Below are 18424 nucleotides of genomic sequence, written 5' to 3' on the forward strand. Positions count from 1 at the left end.
AGAAAGATAGCCGAATTTACTGGGTAGTTCTTGTGATGCGAAATAATTGCAAATTAACACATAGTTTTAACAGCATCAATCTCTTTTTGCTCTCATTTAAATGCATTCGCACACTTTAATTTTGAAATATAAGAGTTTTGGAAATTATCAAATTTATCTGCTCAAATACTATAGATCTTCATAAGTGTTAATAGAATCATTAGCCTTACATATAGTGTTTAATATAATGATGCACATTATACTGGGATTCATTCCTTATTCATCTAGTTATTATAAGATTTACAACCCCATGAAAATTTAAAATTTTGTCAAAAATAGTGAATGTACCTTTATTTAGACAAAAAGTCGGACCTTATATTTTATCAATTACACCTAATAAATTGTGATTCAAAAATTGCTTCAAAATTTTTTGAGTACTTCAATTCGATCAAATTTTAATCCACCTTTCTTAAAACAATTTGATTAAACTATATCTAAAGGTGGATTAAAATTTGGAACTAAAATAACAATTCAAGGTGAAAGAAAAATAATGTTTCAAATAATGAGTGAAACAATGAATTGAACAATTTCATAAATTTTAAATGATCGAATTACGCAAACATTGTCACTGCATGTCTCCCAGAATGAGACAATCTTCCGCATTCATAACTTGAATGCGGAAGTTTGACCGACAAGAGTGCACAATACACTCTTGTCGATCTAAATGTATCTTACAATCAAAGACACTTTCATACAATCTTTTCGAAGTTAAAAAAAAATTAATTATTTCTTTCTTTTGTTTATTAAATCGCCTTACTCACGTACTAATCTCTTTTAGAGACTCTATCGGAACTCTAATGTCAGGCTTTTTAAGGATTTTACGCTGTACATATTCCATAAAAACATAAGATAGTTTAAATAATAACTTTAAGAATGAAAAAAACAAAAATAATAATAAAATAAATTCATTTCTTAGCTGTGTCAGCAATATTAAGTGCAAATGAACCTTCGAACTCGGTTTTCTCCCTAATTGTAACGAAATATGTCAATTGGTTACCTTTACCTTTCAGATAAATTTCACCTCTTTCTTGGATCTCGAAATCCAAATTTTCAATCAATTCCTTAGTTGCACCTGATATTTGCACATTACCAGGAACATCTGTTGATTGCAAACGGGCTGCAACGTTGATAGGATCACCAATAATATCGAAAGTTGGTTTATCTGTTCCCAGGACACCACCAATTAACGGTCCTTCTGAGTTAACACCAATTCTCACTTCGAGTGATGAGTTTAACTTCATGTTAATCTCATCCATCGACTTTTGACACTGAATTGTGCATCTAACAGCATCTTCTGCATTTTTCGGTGTCTGGTTGTCTGGATCTTGGAACAAACCGGCTGCTGCCATATAGACATCACCGATAAGTTTGATTTTTGTTATCGACTCGTATCCAGAAACAATTTTGTCAAAAGTGGCAAAAACAAGTGACAAATTTGACATGATTTCTGACGGTGTCAAAGTTGCAGTGTAAGTAGAGAATTTAACGATATCAATAAAGAATATTGTTGCAGATGGTATCGAGAAAGAGATATCAGTTTCACCTCTATTTAGTCTAATAACGATATCTTTTGGCAAAATCTGATACAAGAGCTTTTCGGACTTTGCTTTAGCTTCTTCTGCATCTTGTCTCTTTTTAATTTCATCGGCTTCATTTGTTAAGATAAAACAAATTGATGTAAATTCCGATGAGCTCGAATCATCCTTATCGTTCATAGCTATAGCAGTAACGGCGAAAGGAATAGTCTCTCCAAGCTCATTTACCAACTCAACGTGGTCTTGCCATACCGGGGAACCTTGGCCCGACATCATCAAGTCAATAGCCAGGTTAAAACGCTGCTGATCCTTATCAACTACGAAGTTTGCGATATGCTGACCAAGCATCTGGTCAGGGGTGCAGTCTAAGTTCTGAGTTACGCTTGTATTAATAATTTCGATAATTGAATTTTGGGTTGTGATGATAATACACTCACTTGCATCCATAACTATCGATTTACTAATAATCATCTGCTCAGCCTTCGATGATTTCTTCGTATGTGTGAAGAAATCCATAATTTCAGGAGTATCTACTATTGTTTGAGGTGAAATATGCTTAAAGCACATTAACAATAGTTTGTAGTTCTCATTTAAGAAATATTGGAATAGCCATGGCGTTGAAAACATGATCATTGTCAAAACTAATCCGACAATTGTCAAAATAAGAATGAGTTCTGTGTCTTTGTTGTATTTATCTTCGATTATATCTCTCATTCTCGTTGTTGCTGCAATAACTTTCGGATAGAAATGATACTGTAAGATGTGAGCAACATTTCCTGATACTTCATTATTAATTGCTCCTTTGTAGTTTCCTGGATTCTTCAGGATATCATTCACCATGTTTTTGAAAATAGTTATTTGTTGTTCTAATCCAGCACATGCGTACATATCATGTACGGATACTGGATCTCTTCCTAAACTACAGCTTTCTTTTAATTGATAATTATCCATTGTATCATCATAACCTGTCATTTTTTCTACGTTTTCATCACCATCAACAATTTTCTTGTTGCTTTCTAATAATTGTTTCAAATCTTTGTTCGCTCTGTCCTCGAGAACATCTGTTGACATGATTTGTTGTGGTAATGATCCATTCAACAAAATCAGATTGACAACGTTGTTTCCGATTTGTGTTGCAGCTAAAACTCTTTCGCAACTCAAGTAATACCATTTATACATCATTGTCAAATCTTCATTTAATGACCACGCCAACCAACAAATAACACAAAAAACAGCAATGACAGAGAATAAACTTAAGAAGAAAGCTTTCGCGATATGATCCATGATCTTTGATTCTTTGCATTTTGTATTAGTGTTATTTGTTATTCCATCATGTTGTGATTCTAAAATTAATGGTTTCTTGCAATCTTCTTTAATATTATTTGGCAAACTCAACAACATTTGTAATGTTTTGTTGACAAATGCATTATATGTGTTAATAATAATTAAAGCAGGAACACAACTGAAAAAAAAGATAACAATGGATCCAATAATTGCCCATAATTTGTAGTACTTAGTGTATGGAGCTGCTTTATCAACATTGTATTTCAAAATGGATTGTAAAGAAACCGTCGAAGTTTCTGACAAAACAAAAGTGTTTGTCAAAATCTGGCAAAATTCATTTGTTGCATAAAGATTCTCATAATTAACATTGAGAGCCAAATCACCTGCAAACTGGTTCTTGAAGAAATTGATGACAATGATTTGGTCTTTGACAGTTGCGGATAAATCTTGTGATGGTTTTCCTTTTGTGCAGACTTTAAGTACTGATGAATCCTTTAACAAATTACTTGCAATTGTATAAACATTTTCTGTTGTTGCTAAAGTGGCAAAACTGTCAAATAAAGTCCACAAACTTTTGTCAGAAAAATCAATTGCGTAATAAATTTTCTGAGGATAAGTTAATTAATCATTAACAACAGGTTTTGTTGTTTTTTCATCAATAGTTATATTACCAAGAATAGCTGTTGAATCATCATATCTATTAACAGTTTTTGCCCAGCCCATCAATATATAGAAATTAGCGTAATGAGTGAAGAAAAGAGAATAAACTTGTGAACGAATATCATAATAAGATCCTTTTCTCCATTCAACATGTTGCATGAAATAAACATAGAAACCAATGAAAACAGGGAAAACAGAAATAATAATTAACGTTGCTGCTCCTACAATTAACTTAGCTTGTATTGGTTTCATACCCATTACACCATGATGGAGTGCAAGTCTTACTTTCGAATCTCTCAAGTATTTCTTACAAATCATTTCTTGATGTTCGAAATCAATTGATAAACTATCAAAACTCATACCAGAATTAGAATGAGATCCAGAATTTTCTGAAACACTTCTATTAGTTTTATCATCATAACCACTTCTTCTAATAACTCTTCTTCCTTGTGGATCTAATATTTTGTCTTTAGGATATCTCGGGAACTTATTAACAACACTTCTAAATGAAATATCAACATTGAAATTCTTTCCATTTCCTATGTATTCAGCTTTGACATATAGGGTGTCCAAAGGTGCGTTTAGCACAGCGCTCTATATGAGACTATTAAAGGAGATATATGCTGATTATAAATATATAATAAAAAATATGAATATATGTATATGATGAGTATGTTGTATTTTGGCGCCATGCCGGGATATAAAATGAATTTTGAGACAAGAGGCGGTTTCGCGGGAAATTTTGGCGGGATTTTTTTCATTTTTTTAATGAATCATAAAGAAAACATCCTCGCTCTTGCAAAAAAATGCAAAGACTGTAAAAAAATCTACGAGACATTGGTAAAATGCTTCGGTATGGATGCTCCTAGCTATTCCACTGTAACGTATCATGTTAGGATGTATCACTTCATGAACAAAAAGGCGCCCATCATAAAAATTGACAAAAAATCGCCGGATCAAAGAAAAATCAAAGCAATTCTTCAAGCGCTAGATGAAGACCCAAGAGCATCACTCAGAAGGATAGAGGAGATGACAAAGATACCAAGTACAACAGTCAGTTATTATCTGCACAATTATTTGAACTACAAACTAGCGTATACACGTTGGGTTCCGCACAACCTTAATTCAGTTCAAAAAAAATCTAGAGTCCAATCTTCGAAAGAGCTCCTCTCTATATTGGGTGCGTATCAATCCAAGAAGTTTCGCAGTAACAGGGGACGAGTCTTGGTTTCAATATGCAACAGAAGCCAAAATCATGTGGATCTCGAAGGATGAAAATCCGCAAACATTCCCGAAGAAAAAAATTGACACACCAATGATGATGTTGTCGGTTTTTTGGGGCGTGAATGGCATCATCGCAATTGATATTCTTCAAAAACCTAATACGATGAATTCTCAGTATCTAATTGACAATGTTCTTACTCAAATTATCAATTCTGATGAGTTTGAGAAATCCAAACAACAAAAACAAAAGTTTGCAATTCATTTTGATAATTCAAGAGTTCACAAAAGTCATAAGGTAATGAATTACTTGGTGGAAAACAATGTCAAAGTTGTTCCAAACCCAATTTATTCACCTGATATTGCACCCTCTGATTTTTATTTATTCGGCACGCTAAAAAAGAGAGCTGAAGGACGCGAATTCGCGAGTCCAGATGATCTTGAAAATTTTGTAAGAGAGCAATTTGAGCAATTTTCTCATGATGATTTAAAGCGCGTCTTTCAAGCCTGGATCGATCGCTGCGAACGCGTGATTGAATCCAATGGTGATTATATTTAAATAAACTTTATATATATGTAACTTGTTTATTTCTATTCGCAGTATTCAGGTTTGTGCTAAACACACCTTTGGACACCCTATACTGAAGTAGCTGAAGTTAAACAAACTCCAACACCTTCGCCAAAACCAACGCCTTCACAAGCAAAACCTTCAATGACTCCTGAACCTATGGAAGTACAAACTCCTGTTCAAAAGTCAACTCCTAAACCGACTCCAACATTTAAACCAGAACCTACTCCTCAAATAAATCGTAAAACTCCTGCGTTTCCTTACTGAAAAAATAACGTTATTTTTATTTAATATTATAATTTTTATTTGATTGAAATGACGACTAAAGTCACTGAAGCAATGAAACAAAAGTTTTTGGTAGAATACATTAAATCAGGAACTATTCCAGAAGGTTTTTACATTCATACTATGAAGGATGGTAGAGTTCAGTTTAGAAAGATAAAGCAACCATTAGATAGAGAAGGAATTTTGAGAAAGATTAAACTTCATGAGGACAACATTGCTGAACTTAGGAAGAAGTTAGAAGAGTTGGAGAAAGGAAGTGAGTTATAAAGCAATGAATTCAACAGGGTGAAAAAAGAGGTGAAAAAAGAGGTGAGATCTCACCACTTCACCTAAATTTATTTTTGTGCTATGTTTTCATACGTGTGAGGGTGGTGATATCATTAATTTTTAAGTTTATTTTTTATTTTATTTTTATATAAATGACGAAAACTATTGAGATAACAAACTACAACGGTCATGAGTTCAAGAATTTGTTCTTCGTTCCTCGTGAAAATACATTCTATCAGATACGAGGGAGAAAGGGTAAAGTTAGTTTGAGCGTTTATGACAACAAACATAATGGGAGATATATAAAAGCAATAGATACAAACGGTAAGCGTGTTTCATTAGCTTTGTCAAAACTTACTAACATTTATTTTGACAGTGACTTTGACCTATATGAAGAAGAAAGTGAGTCAGAAGATTATGAGCTGTTATGTGAAGCACAGCAATGGGAGGAGTTGCAATACTTTTGTAAGTGAGAACGTTTATTTTTTACATTAGTGAGGTGAAGTGGTTGGTGGCTTTGTAAATATTTAAGGTTAAGTTAGTGTTGTCGTTTGTGTTGTAAAATATACGTTAATGGTTTTGTAAAGTGTCAAACCGTTATCTTGGGTAAGGTGGAACGCAGTGCCGCCGTACCCAAGATAGGGATACTAACTGGGTTTAGAATATAAATCTCAGAATGAACCAAAAGTTCTTGTCAATTGCAAGAAAAAAGAAATATTAGGCCAGTTTAAAGAAGGTTGTCCATCTGATTGGAAATCTAAAACATGGCTTTTTACGCGCACAGATTCGATTACACTGGAAATGTTCAGACTTATAATATATGAGCTTGATTTTGTTTATTGCAGATCTATGAACGATAGAGCTTTATGCGTGTTTAACAGTGCAAACTGTGTTACAGCTATGCATAACATAATCAGCGGTAAAATAGGGATAAAGAAAGAGCAACTTAATAATAATATTGTTCATATAATAAAGAAAGAATTACCTTTCAAAAAATGCGATCTAGAAATTCGAATTGATGGAGATGAAGGATGCAATTTTAAGAGGTTTTTAGTAAAACCTTGTCTTAAATGCGGTATCAGGAACCAAAATGCATATTGTTATGCAATTGTCATCATTCAACTTTTCACTTTTATTCCAGAACTCAAATCTCGATTGAATGAGATTCTTTTAAAATGCATTTCATTTTATGATTCTATGACAAAAAACAATCATCAAATAAAAGAAATTAACGAGCAACAAAACACTGAAACTTCGGAAATGCAATCATGCCAATCTCGATATATTAATCCTCGTAACAGTGAAGAGAAAGATGAGTGGGATAAGTTGATTGAAAGTACAAGACCTTCACCTCCAGATGAATGGGATGAATTGATTGCAGCGATGCAGAAGTCGTCTGCTAATATAAATCATCATAAAGTGGAAGAGGTATCCGTTGAAAAAGAAAATATCCCAAATTATGAAATGACAGTCGAAGAAAACCATGCATATTTAACAATGCAATCCCTTTATGGTTTGATTAATCGCGGATTCAATAAATTGGGAAGAATTGACGTATTTCTTGATTGCTTTTACTGTGGTTTAGATCCAGATTTTCAAACTGATGAACCTATTGTTTTCATTGAAACTCTTTTTGAAATCTTTTCAAGAGTAAATGAAGAAGCAATAGGTATAAACTGCAGAGAATTTTACCATAATTTGGTCTATGCAACTGAGAACAAGTTATCCTTAAATTGGATATCGCATTCATATGATTGTCGACCAGAAAATGCTCCCGAATATTTATTTTTGGAGATTTTCGATTGCCAAACATGTTTAGTTCCCAGACATTTTTCTTTTAACTCAGAGATAACGTATTTCCCTGTTGCCTTCATCATGAATCCCCTATTTCAACATTATGCGCATTTTTATATTTTAATCAAATATAAAGAAGGAGCTTGGCATTATCTCAATGATTCCAATTACGAATTATGGCCTTTTTCCATAGTCAAGACTGATATTGAAAAGAATCTCAACAAAAACTATGCGTTTATTGGAGTTTACCAGAAACGTGAAAGGATAAGAGCTTAGAATATATCTGGAGATTTCTTAAAATTTTCTGCCTCCAGTCTCTTTGCGATGTTTAATTCAAGATTACAAAAGCATTGCATACACATATCCATTTAGATCTTTTTACATGCAAATTTCCAAATGCTTTTATTGAAGCTAATGCCGGGATATCTTGCATTTAAAAAAAATTCAAAGAATTGACAATTGGATAACATAAATTTAATTCTTTAGACAAAGTATTATTGTTTATATATTCAAAACATTATCCTTAGTTTTAATATATTGGCCAAAATTTTTCATGTTATTTTTTGTGTTTAAGCATAAATTATGTATTTACTTATGAAAAATAATCATTTTATTCAGTAGCATAAAGATATACCATAACAAATTGATAAAATTTTACAAATTGTGTATGATAGTGGGTATTATTAGAGAAAGGGACAGACTAGCCCATTGTCACTTTTTAATTTAGCAAATGAACGCTTATGGAGTGGAGTTTTTGGGTAAATCTGATTTGCTTATAAATGAAATAAAATCAAAAGAAACCATATTGGCATTATATTATGCAAAAATAAATGATCTTACTTAGTACTTTTAAAGTTAATTTCAGAAAAAATTTGACACAATGGTATCCGGCACATACAAGTGGTGTACACACCAAAATATAAGTTGGTTTAAACATATATTGCTATATCTCATGATCTTACTTAGTACTTTTAAAGTTAATTTCAGAAAAAATTTGACACAATGGTATCCGGCACATACAAGTTGGTGTACAACCAAAATATAAGTTGGTTTAAACATATATTGCTATATCTCATGATCTTACTTAGTACTTTTAAAGTTAATTTCAAGAAAAAATTTGACACAATGGTATCCGGCACATACAAGTGGTGTACAACCAAAATATAAGTTGGTTTAAACATATATTGCTATATCTCATGATCTTACTTAGTACTTTTAAAGTTAATTTCAGAAAAAATTTGACACAATGGTATCCGGCACATACAAGTGGTGTACAACCAAATAAGTTGGTTTAAACATATATTGCTATATCTCATGATCTTACTTAGTACTTTTAAAGTTAATTTCAGAAAAAATTTGACACAATGGTATCCGGCACATACAAGTGGTGTACAACCAATTTATATACCTAGTTTTACATTAGTTTAGTTTTATTTCACTATTTTCAAGATCATAATTGAATTAGATGGCAAGCTATTCAAAACACGACCAAGCTTATCAAAATAAGACCAATATATTCAAAATTCTTTATTCTTTCAAATCATTTCATTTTAATGCAGATCCAAGATCACGAACTCACATATATCGAGTTGCTTAAGTATGGAGTGCAACAAGAAATCCAAGCAGGTTGTAGTTATTCATATAAAACTAGGAAAGAAAGAAATCAAATCCAATTTAATTGTAAGTGGCCGAATTGTCCATGTCGCTTCCTTGTTGATACACTTCCCGATGACAAGTACCACATACGAAAATGTATTAACACCCACAATCATTCTGCCCCTTTTCCAAACAAATCACAACAAATTACATCATATTTTTATAGATCTTATTTAACAAGATATTTTGAATCAAATCAAGACCGTGTTTACGCACAATTAAGGTGTTTCAAAGATCTTAATATCCCATTTGATAGTGGGATCATTCCGGAAATGTTTCAACAATCTACAGATGCTTTAAAAAGTTTTCTAAACGCCTTCATGCAATCAATACCCGTTTCTCAGCGGATGATGTTACATCTCTTGCAATTTTTGTCGACATGGTTAAGAGTCATTCTCCAGATGATCCCATCGAGTTTATTCACGAGCCAGATCGTATGATTTTCTATTACGACCCATTCGAAGCAAATGCTTTTTCACATCAAATACAAACTTATCACATTGATTCCACTTATAAGCTCTTGCGCTCTCGCATACCATTTTATGCCGTCACTGGCAAATTCGCGGAATCAATTGTTTTTCCGTTTTTGTATTTTTCGTTTGGCCCGACACAAGTGAAAATATACAAGTTTGTCTCACAGCATATTTTGGCTCCATCAATCGCGAACCATCTTATTTTTCAATGGACTGCGCACCTCAAATCACAAATGCTGTTGAAACAGCCATCCCCTTATGCCAGATCATTTGGTGTGGCATTCATGTGTTGCGCGCTGTCATGAGAAAGGCTGAAAAGTTTCAAGATCGTTCCAACTTCGAAACTTTCTATAACTTAATGAAGTTATTGGTCTTTGGTTCTGAAGAGGAAGAAATTGATCCTGATGAAGTTTACAACAATTTAGAAGAAATTTTAAATGAGGAACCTGCTGCCCGTGAATACTTTGACCGACAGTGGCGCCATCATCTTGACAGGTGGATGCTTCGCTATAGAAATGAAGGAGATGGAACAAACAACATCTCGGAATCACATTTCAAGGTTTTGAAGCACCAGTACTTCCCAGAAAGGCGAAATCTTCTACTCGATGAACTTGTCATCGAGTTATATTCCAGTGTTGTTCCTTCATTCCTGATTAAGTTGCAAATTAAAGGTCTGGATTCAGAGAGAAATGTTAAAGTTATCAAAAAAGTCACAAGAGATTTCGAAGAAATGACACAATTTAAAAAAGTCGAATGCATCAGTATGCTTGAAGCTGTTCAGAAAGGTCTGAAAAATGATACACTTGATCCCAACATTGTTTACTCAACATTAAAAATATTATTGCAAAGAAAACATTTGATTTAATAAACATTTAATTTATTATAATTAATTTTTTATTACAGTATAGTAAAAAATGCTATAAATAAATTATTATATTTTATTAAAATGTGACTTTTAATAGTAAGTGAATAAAATAAATCAGGAATTGGGAAAGAAATAAGGTTAATTAAAAATAATGAAAATTACAAGTTTAAGGTTAATGAAAAAGTGACAATGGGCGAGTTTGTCCCCCACTCGGTATTATTATGGCCAATGTCAATTCTTACAAGATTTAATATTAATCATATCAATAGCCGACTCAATGCCAAAAATTAGATATTATTTTTTTCATTATTCAAACTTTGATATGTTTTAATATGATGAATGATTTTGTTTCGTGTATGATACAGAAATGAAAAGCTTATTTAATATGAATTTGCATTTTTTCAAGAATGTTAGAGTACATCTACATTAAAAAATCAAATTCGAACTGCGATACTGCATCAAATTGATGCATATCTGATAAGGATCTCAAACGAGTAAAGTTAATTTTTTTGTGTTTTTTTAAGTTTTGGGCCTTAGTAAAACACCATCTCGGGCAATATTTTTGGGACGACGATAGGCCTTATTTGGCCTTACAATGGACCCTTAAAGTTATGTTGGCATGACTGTAAAATTCATTTCATGAGAACAAGTAATAGTGAATAATTCATTTTACAGTGATGCTATTGCACGATAATTTGATCTCCAAATCATTGAAAATAAATTTTTGAAATTTATTCCATTTGTTGAATACTCATTTGAAATGTAATATTATGATATGTAATTGACATATATTTATACATTAAAAAATAAATAGAATATAGATTACGTTAGCATTTTTGATAATTTTTTTGATTGAATTTTTTGTTTTTGTTTTTAATATGATTTAAGAAGCGTAGTTTATAACATATAAAAAACAAATTCATTAAATGTCAATTGAAAATTCATATTGAATATTAGAAGGAGCGTAAAAATAAGAGCGTAATAATTTTAGAAATTAGTCGCGTTTTCGCAATATTTTTATCCAGTTACTTAATGTATAGAATTCACTGAATTTAATTTGTTAATAAATTCAATACACTTTAAGTCTTATTGAGTGAATGTAATTTTCAGCTTTGTCAAAATCACTCTTCTCAAATTATCCTTTCAAAAATTTTGAAATTTTGCTTTAAATAAAAATCAATTATTATTCAACTAATCTTGCCTATAATGAGTCTTTCATTAATTACTAATTATTCAGAAAAGACTATAATTTTGATTTATTTGTTCACTTAACTTTTTTATTCTCTTACATTAAGAATATAATTCTACATAAATTTATTAACCATTTTAAATTTTATTCCTTTTCAATTCATTTTCAATCATTTTCAAATTTTTGAAACTAATTCAAATTCGAAACCCTCTCACCAATGATTTCACAAAAATTCTCTAACTAACGTTTATCATCTTCAATTGAAAAACAAACGATATTCAATTTAATGAACCAAGCCGAACCTTCTACATCCCGCTCCATGTCGAGCACAAGCACCAGTGGAATTGATGCAGCTGCCCTTAACCAAGGAAAGTCATCATCCGTTGATATGATTTTTCCAATTTATGATCAAATGATGCAAAAAACAAAGTTTCCGGATTGGTTTTTAAGCTTGTTAGCTGTATTTATGCTATTCCAGGTTTTATCTATAGCGTTTTGGCTTTATGCACCACCATTTTCACGGTCAAAAGGACACTGAAAAACATTATATGACACAATTTTTAAGATTTTTACCTTCCAAAACCCATTAGAATACTCACCCAAAGATTCAACTAACATTTATATTTGCATAGGTGTTGCAGTATTCTCATTTTTGTGGATTTTTGGAATCATTTACTACAATCATGTCAAATATACAATTCCAACTCCATTATTATATATTAGTAGTTTAATATTAGATGTAATAGATCCATGCTTCATTACTCCAGCCGTATTTGTAATCTGTCACGGTATCACTGGATTACAGCACGAACATTCAACAATGTCTATTTCGGAGATCGTAGTAGGCTTCATCTCATATATTTTATTTACATACGTATTCACAGCGGGCATTTTGCTCAAATCTCGATCTGTAGTTTTGACAAACTTAACATTTCCATTATTTGATTCGACTCCAATTGTGATTTGGGTACTCATGACATCATTTGGATGCATATTGTCCGCTATTTTCAAGTACTTTGATACGTATTTTTATGTAATTTTAGGCGTTGTTCACTTAATTACTACATTATATGTATGTTACCTTCTTACATTCATTGTTTTCTATGATATATGGCGTAATTCCATTTGTTTGTCCATTGGTATTACAACTTGTGCTTTAGATCTGAATTTCTTTGCATTGTATGGTGCGAAATCATTAACATACAACTATACAATATTTGTTTTCTTGTTAGTTCTCATTATCGCTTACATTTGCACAACGATATATTTCGTAAAGAAAGTGAAGAAGATTAAAAACCAATTATCATACCAAGAAGGTGTTACATCAGCTTCTGAATACATTGCATCTCTTAATATCGATACATCATCAAGAAGAGCGATGATGTATATCGTTGTCGGATTAGCAAGACTTGGAGATTATTTCGTTGATGGTTCTCTCGTTGACTACATCATAAATAACAGTTCTCTCAACTCAACACTTGCAATGTTACTTCAAGTTGTCACCTTTTTCCCATCAGAAAGCCGTAAAATGGATGTTTTATACAAGAAACTCGTGATGAAACGAAAATTATCATTTGCAGACAGATTCTTAATTTACCAGGTATATCGTATTAAAACAAGGAGATTAGTTAGTGACACAAAAGACACTTTAGAAACATACAACAAACTGAAACAGAAAAATGATGAATGTAAAAATATAGGGTGTCCAAAGGTGTGTTTAGCACAAACCTGAATACTGCGAATAGAAATAAACAAGTTACATATATATAAAGTTTATTTAAATATAATCACCATTGGATTCAATCACGCGTTCGCAGCGATCGATCCAGGCTTGAAAGACACGCTTTAAATCATCATGAGAAAATTGCTCAAATTGCTCTCTTACAAAATTTTCAAGATCATCTGGACTCGCGAATTCGCGTCCTTCAGCTCTCTTTTTTAGCGTGCCGAATAAATAAAAGTCAGAGGGTGCAATATCAGGTGAATAAATTGGGTTTGGAACAACTTTGACATTGTTTTCCACCAAGTAATTCATTACCTTATGACTTTTGTGAACTCTTGAATTATCAAAATGAATTGCAAACTTTTGTTTTTGTTGTTTGGATTTCTCAAACTCATCAGAATTGATAATTTGAGTAAGAACATTGTCAATTAGATACTGAGAATTCATCGTATTAGGTTTTTGAAGAATATCAATTGCGATGATGCCATTCACGCCCCAAAAAACCGACAACATCATCATTGGTGTGTCAATTTTTTTCTTCGGGAATGTTTGCGGATTTTCATCCTTCGAGATCCACATGATTTTGGCTTCTGTTGCATATTGAAACCAAGACTCGTCCCCTGTTACTGCGAAACTTCTTGGATTGATACGCACCCAATATAGAGAGGAGCTCTTTCGAAGATTGGACTCTAGATTTTTTTTGAACTGAATTAAGGTTGTGCGGAACCCAACGTGTATACGCTAGTTTGTAGTTCAAATAATTGTGCAGATAATAACTGACTGTTGTACTTGGTATCTTTGTCATCTCCTCTATCCTTCTGAGTGATGCTCTTGGGTCTTCATCTAGCGCTTGAAGAATTGCTTTGATTTTTCTTTGATCCGGCGATTTTTTGTCAATTTTTATGATGGGCGCCTTTTTGTTCATGAAGTGATACATCCTAACATGATACGTTACAGTGGAATAGCTAGGAGCATCCATACCGAAGCATTTTACCAATGTCTCGTAGATTTTTTTACAGTCTTTGCATTTTTTTGCAAGAGCGAGGATGTTTTCTTTATGATTCATTAAAAAAATGAAAAAAATCCCGCCAAAATTTCCCGCGAAACCGCCTCTTGTCTCAAAATTCATTTTATATCCCGGCATGGCGCCAAAATACAACATACTCATCATATACATATATTCATATTTTTTATTATATATTTATAATCAGCATATATCTCCTTTAATAGTCTCATATAGAGCGCTGTGCTAAACGCACCTTTGGACACCCTATATTATTTACAACATTTGCTTTATTTCTTTTCAACATCATAACTGCTCCTGCTGTAGCTAGCAAACCTAGTGGGAGACCATATCTTATATAAGGACTTGACCAAATGCTATTTTTGACAGGAGCTGGTGGAACACCTAACCTTGGTGAGACTGCTCTTTGCCATTGTGCAGCTCGTAAGAAATATTCAATAGGTGCTCCATAATCGTTTGGTAAAGTTTGTTTCATAGATGGTGAAGGTTCACGAGAGCTTGATGAAGAACTCATTTATAAGCTTTAAAAATAAACGTTCATCCCTTTATTCCTCACTGTCGTCCGTAGCTAAGTTATAGTCATCTAATCTTATTATGGGGATGCCATTAGCACGCACCTGAATGGCAAAGCAACAATCCCTCATAAATCCAATAAGTGGCTTTGGTACATTTTCAGTTGCTAGTTCAATAGGTCCTTTAACAGACAATTTGTATGTTATTGGAGCAGTAGATGTTTGACCTTGCTGGAAGCAAAAGTCCACTTCTGTTGGAAAACCACATAAGAAATGCGTGTTGTCATAGCTATCCCATTTATGTTCCACACTACCATCATCCACCAATGACCTCATAACATCTTCATTAAATCCTATCATATCATTGTTTGTATTGCAGGCGTTCGCAACCATTTCATAAAATACAGGTCCATATGATTTTTCAGGTTCTGCAGGCATATTTCCATAAGCTCCCATGGAAAGCTGAAGATATTTAAACTTAGGGTTCTCAAAATTAACATAATAGTTGTCTTTCTTTCTAAATAGTGCCCAAATACTTTTAACATTAATAGGCGTATAAGCTGCTGTAAATGTTGCACTTGAACTATCTGTATTCTTTGAGAATGAACCGTCCATAGGAATCCAATCCATAACTTTAACAGGAAAACATAAAGCCTCGTTTGTATAATGTTCTACAAGTTCTGTATAAATGTTAGGGTCTAAAGAGAATGACTTTGGATGAATGAAACATTCATTAAAATCCATCTTTGTTCGAAATAGTTGCTGGGTTACAGTTGTAATAGTAACTGTTCCACTAGCTTCTACTGCCTTCGTTATCATAGTGAATGGTTCATTCCATGGAACAAATTTATTTGTCGGTGGATTTGAATCTGAAGCAAATGCAACTTTAAGAGTTGGATTGAAAGCAATGATATCATTTACAGATATAGATGTGCATTGTAAGGCGTCGCTACTGAACTTTACTTTAAGCTGAATGTTTCCTGCAAAAGCTGGAATAAATCGAATAGCTTCTAATGGAAGGAATCTTCTAACAGGAATTCTTAAACGAAGCTTAAAATCAAATGATTTTCCTGCTGTAATTGGACCACTAACAATTTGTCCTGTTCTGCATGTTCCCGAATGACTCCATACATCTTCATGTCGAGTCTTTGAGAAAACATCTACTTTCTTTATTTGTTCGGTAGTTTGTGAGTTTGAAGTTATATATGCTTCTTCTCTTGCGTTGTCTTGAGAATATACGATACGACCATTTGCAAGGATTTGATATCCAGCAACTGCATAGAAAGCGTCATCGAAACCAATCCAAAATCCTGGTGGGTTTGTTTTATTGGAACCTGAACCAATTTCTTTATCTACAATAAATTGACCTTCCATTTTATACGTAATGAATGTATTGTAAAGGTCCAACATATTTTCACCAGGAGGTGAGAGATTGAATGTTACCCATGTGTTATCTTTAGCAGTTCCAGGTTGTGATGGAATCTTTGCGTCAGAATATTTTCTATTAGTGTCACCAATTTGAACTGCATTGTCTATGATATCGAAATATGAGCGAATCTGATGAATATGCTCTGCTGGAGTAAATTCGTTTAGCTGTTCGTTCTGCATGTATTTACTTCAGATAAAAATATCTATTTACTTCATTATTCTCACTCTTCTTCTTGGCATTCGTGGTGGAAGTTGTTTCTTGACATTTTCAATGAACTGTACATTCTCTTTTGTCTCAACTTCTTTCACTGGGGTCAGGTTCTTTGACTCGGTTTGTTTTTCAATGAAATTCACGAACTTTGCAATAAGCTCTTGGTTCGTTATTGAAAGTACATCTGGCTTCTTTTCTTCTGGTTCTATTGACTTTTCAGTTTGAATAGAAGGCTTAACATGGGCTTCGCCCTCATGCCATACACCTTAATGTTGTCGCTTTCTGCATTCGCTAATGGAACCTTTCTTTTTCTTACGTATATTTTACCATCTTTACTCTGACTTACGTAATAGAAAGGATGTTGTATTCCTCTTGCGTCATTTAATATAATAGACTCTCGCTCTGATTTTGACAAGCTCATTTTACATCGGTTAAAGTTTTAATTTTGTTTTTTATCTGCAGTCAAATGACTCAGACAAGCCCTACGGACAAGACCCAAGGGGTCATAGATGTTGAAGCATTGAAGAAAGAAATTCGTGAGCAAATTTTATCCGAACTGAAGGAACAAAAACAAGAACAAAAGCCAGAGAGACCAAAGAGAAAACTTAGTGAAAAACAACTTGCTGCATTAGCTGCTGGAAGACAAAAGAACCCACTGCTGGCGAAGAAAGCTAGAGAAGAAGCTGAAGCAAAAGCTAAAGAAGCTGAAGCAAAGAAAGAGTAAATGGTTTATTTTTATCCGAATTAAATGTATAGACAAATACCTTTATCTGTTGCGTTCAGTAGTGAAAACCCTGACGTCAAAATAAAGGGGAACAGAGTAACGTTTAAGTTTCCAACAGACTGGATTGTGAACATAAATGAAGAGAAGTACATTGGCATAACATCTATGTATATAACACGTGCTTTCAGAAAGGTTGACTTTATACTTCAAGTCGAGATAGAAAATGACGAACAGTCTTTAAGCGCCCAAAACATTCACATATACAAATACTTTAAAGACGATACAACATTGCAACAATGTATGATTTCATTTAATGAATGTTCGAGAAAAAGTTAACATTGAAGTACAAACTTTACAGCCTTTACGTGAGTTTCTTGCACAACTGAAAGAAGAAGGTAGTCAGCCACAACTTATAGACTTTCATTATGAATTTAATGAAAATGAAGATGGAACTCATGACTGTCAGTTTGTTGTATTCTCACCATTCAATGAAGTCGCTAAAAAGAAAGAAAATCCATTACGTATAAGATTTCAAATCTCTGAACCAAGTGATGATTTCAAGAATGTTTTCAATTATGATGCAATGCTTCCGAGGAAAAATGAATTTTCAAAGATTGTAACACCTGGCATTTGGGATAGAAAGCAAGCTATATTATATTCAAACTTAAGTAAGGGAGTTGAAAATGAGTTCATTGGTCATACAAGAACTTCACCACTTCCTAACCCTAAATACTATAAATTAACTGGCTTCAATCGTGAGTTTTGGATAGACATGTTCTCCACTCATGACCATAACTGCCCAGTGTTCTTACCTCCAGACCATAAGGACTGTCTCTACATTGAAGCACAACTCTTAAACTCTACCATCGCAGTATTGTAAAATCTACGCTAGTTTTATTTTTTCTGAAAATTTTTATTTGAGTGAAAGGCATGGAAGGTGAAGGACATTGGCAAACACTCGAACAT

At 33.0% G+C, this 18424-nt stretch overlaps 4 protein-coding genes and 3 pseudogenes across 7 annotated transcripts, besides 6 other annotated features; 3 read left to right on the plus strand and 4 right to left on the minus strand.

The window, feature by feature from the left end:
• Positions 1 to 334: part of a mobile genetic element that runs on past the window's edge.
• Positions 1 to 6512: part of a mobile genetic element that runs on past the window's edge.
• On the minus strand, positions 945 to 2975 carry TVAGG3_0700780 (guanylate cyclase protein; the record flags this gene model as incomplete). Its single annotated transcript, XM_001309622.1, has 1 exon — positions 945 to 2975. The coding sequence occupies one exon, from the start codon at positions 2973 to 2975 to the stop codon at positions 945 to 947; it is 2031 nt and encodes a 676-aa protein (XP_001309623.1).
• On the minus strand, positions 3480 to 3878 carry TVAGG3_0700790 (guanylate cyclase protein; the record flags this gene model as incomplete). Its single annotated transcript, XM_001309623.1, has 1 exon — positions 3480 to 3878. One exon carries the CDS (start codon positions 3876 to 3878, stop codon positions 3480 to 3482), a length of 399 nt encoding a protein of 132 aa, XP_001309624.1.
• Positions 4080 to 5378: a mobile genetic element.
• TVAGG3_0700810 lies at positions 4176 to 5298 on the plus strand (annotated as a pseudogene). Its single transcript has one exon. A coding segment is annotated over exon 1 (1123 nt).
• A 148-nt stretch (positions 6513 to 6660) lies between the features above and the next one.
• On the plus strand, positions 6661 to 7929 carry TVAGG3_0700820 (uncharacterized protein; the record flags this gene model as incomplete). The annotated part of the gene is made up of 1 exon (XM_001309626.1): positions 6661 to 7929. One exon carries the CDS (start codon positions 6661 to 6663, stop codon positions 7927 to 7929), a length of 1269 nt encoding a protein of 422 aa, XP_001309627.1.
• Positions 7930 to 8339: 410 nt separating this feature from the next.
• Positions 8340 to 10859: a mobile genetic element.
• A 2674-nt stretch (positions 10860 to 13533) lies between these two features.
• Positions 13534 to 14832: a mobile genetic element.
• Positions 13614 to 14736, minus strand: TVAGG3_0700850 (annotated as a pseudogene). The gene has a single exon. A coding segment is annotated over exon 1 (1123 nt).
• A 296-nt stretch (positions 14833 to 15128) lies between the features above and the next one.
• Positions 15129 to 16703, minus strand: TVAGG3_0700860 (uncharacterized protein; the record flags this gene model as incomplete). The annotated part of the gene is made up of 1 exon (XM_051243383.1): positions 15129 to 16703. The coding sequence occupies one exon, from the start codon at positions 16701 to 16703 to the stop codon at positions 15129 to 15131; it is 1575 nt and encodes a 524-aa protein (XP_051089970.1).
• A 347-nt stretch (positions 16704 to 17050) lies between these two features.
• Positions 17051 to 17348: a mobile genetic element.
• A 134-nt stretch (positions 17349 to 17482) lies between these two features.
• On the plus strand, positions 17483 to 18338 carry TVAGG3_0700880 (annotated as a pseudogene). The gene has a single exon. A coding segment is annotated over exon 1 (856 nt).
• The last annotated feature ends 86 nt before the right edge of the window (positions 18339 to 18424 follow it).

The sequence above is a fragment of the Trichomonas vaginalis genome, chromosome III (genome assembly GCF_026262505.1).
Source record: "Trichomonas vaginalis G3 chromosome III, whole genome shotgun sequence".
Taxonomy (NCBI): domain Eukaryota; phylum Parabasalia; order Trichomonadida; family Trichomonadidae; genus Trichomonas; species Trichomonas vaginalis.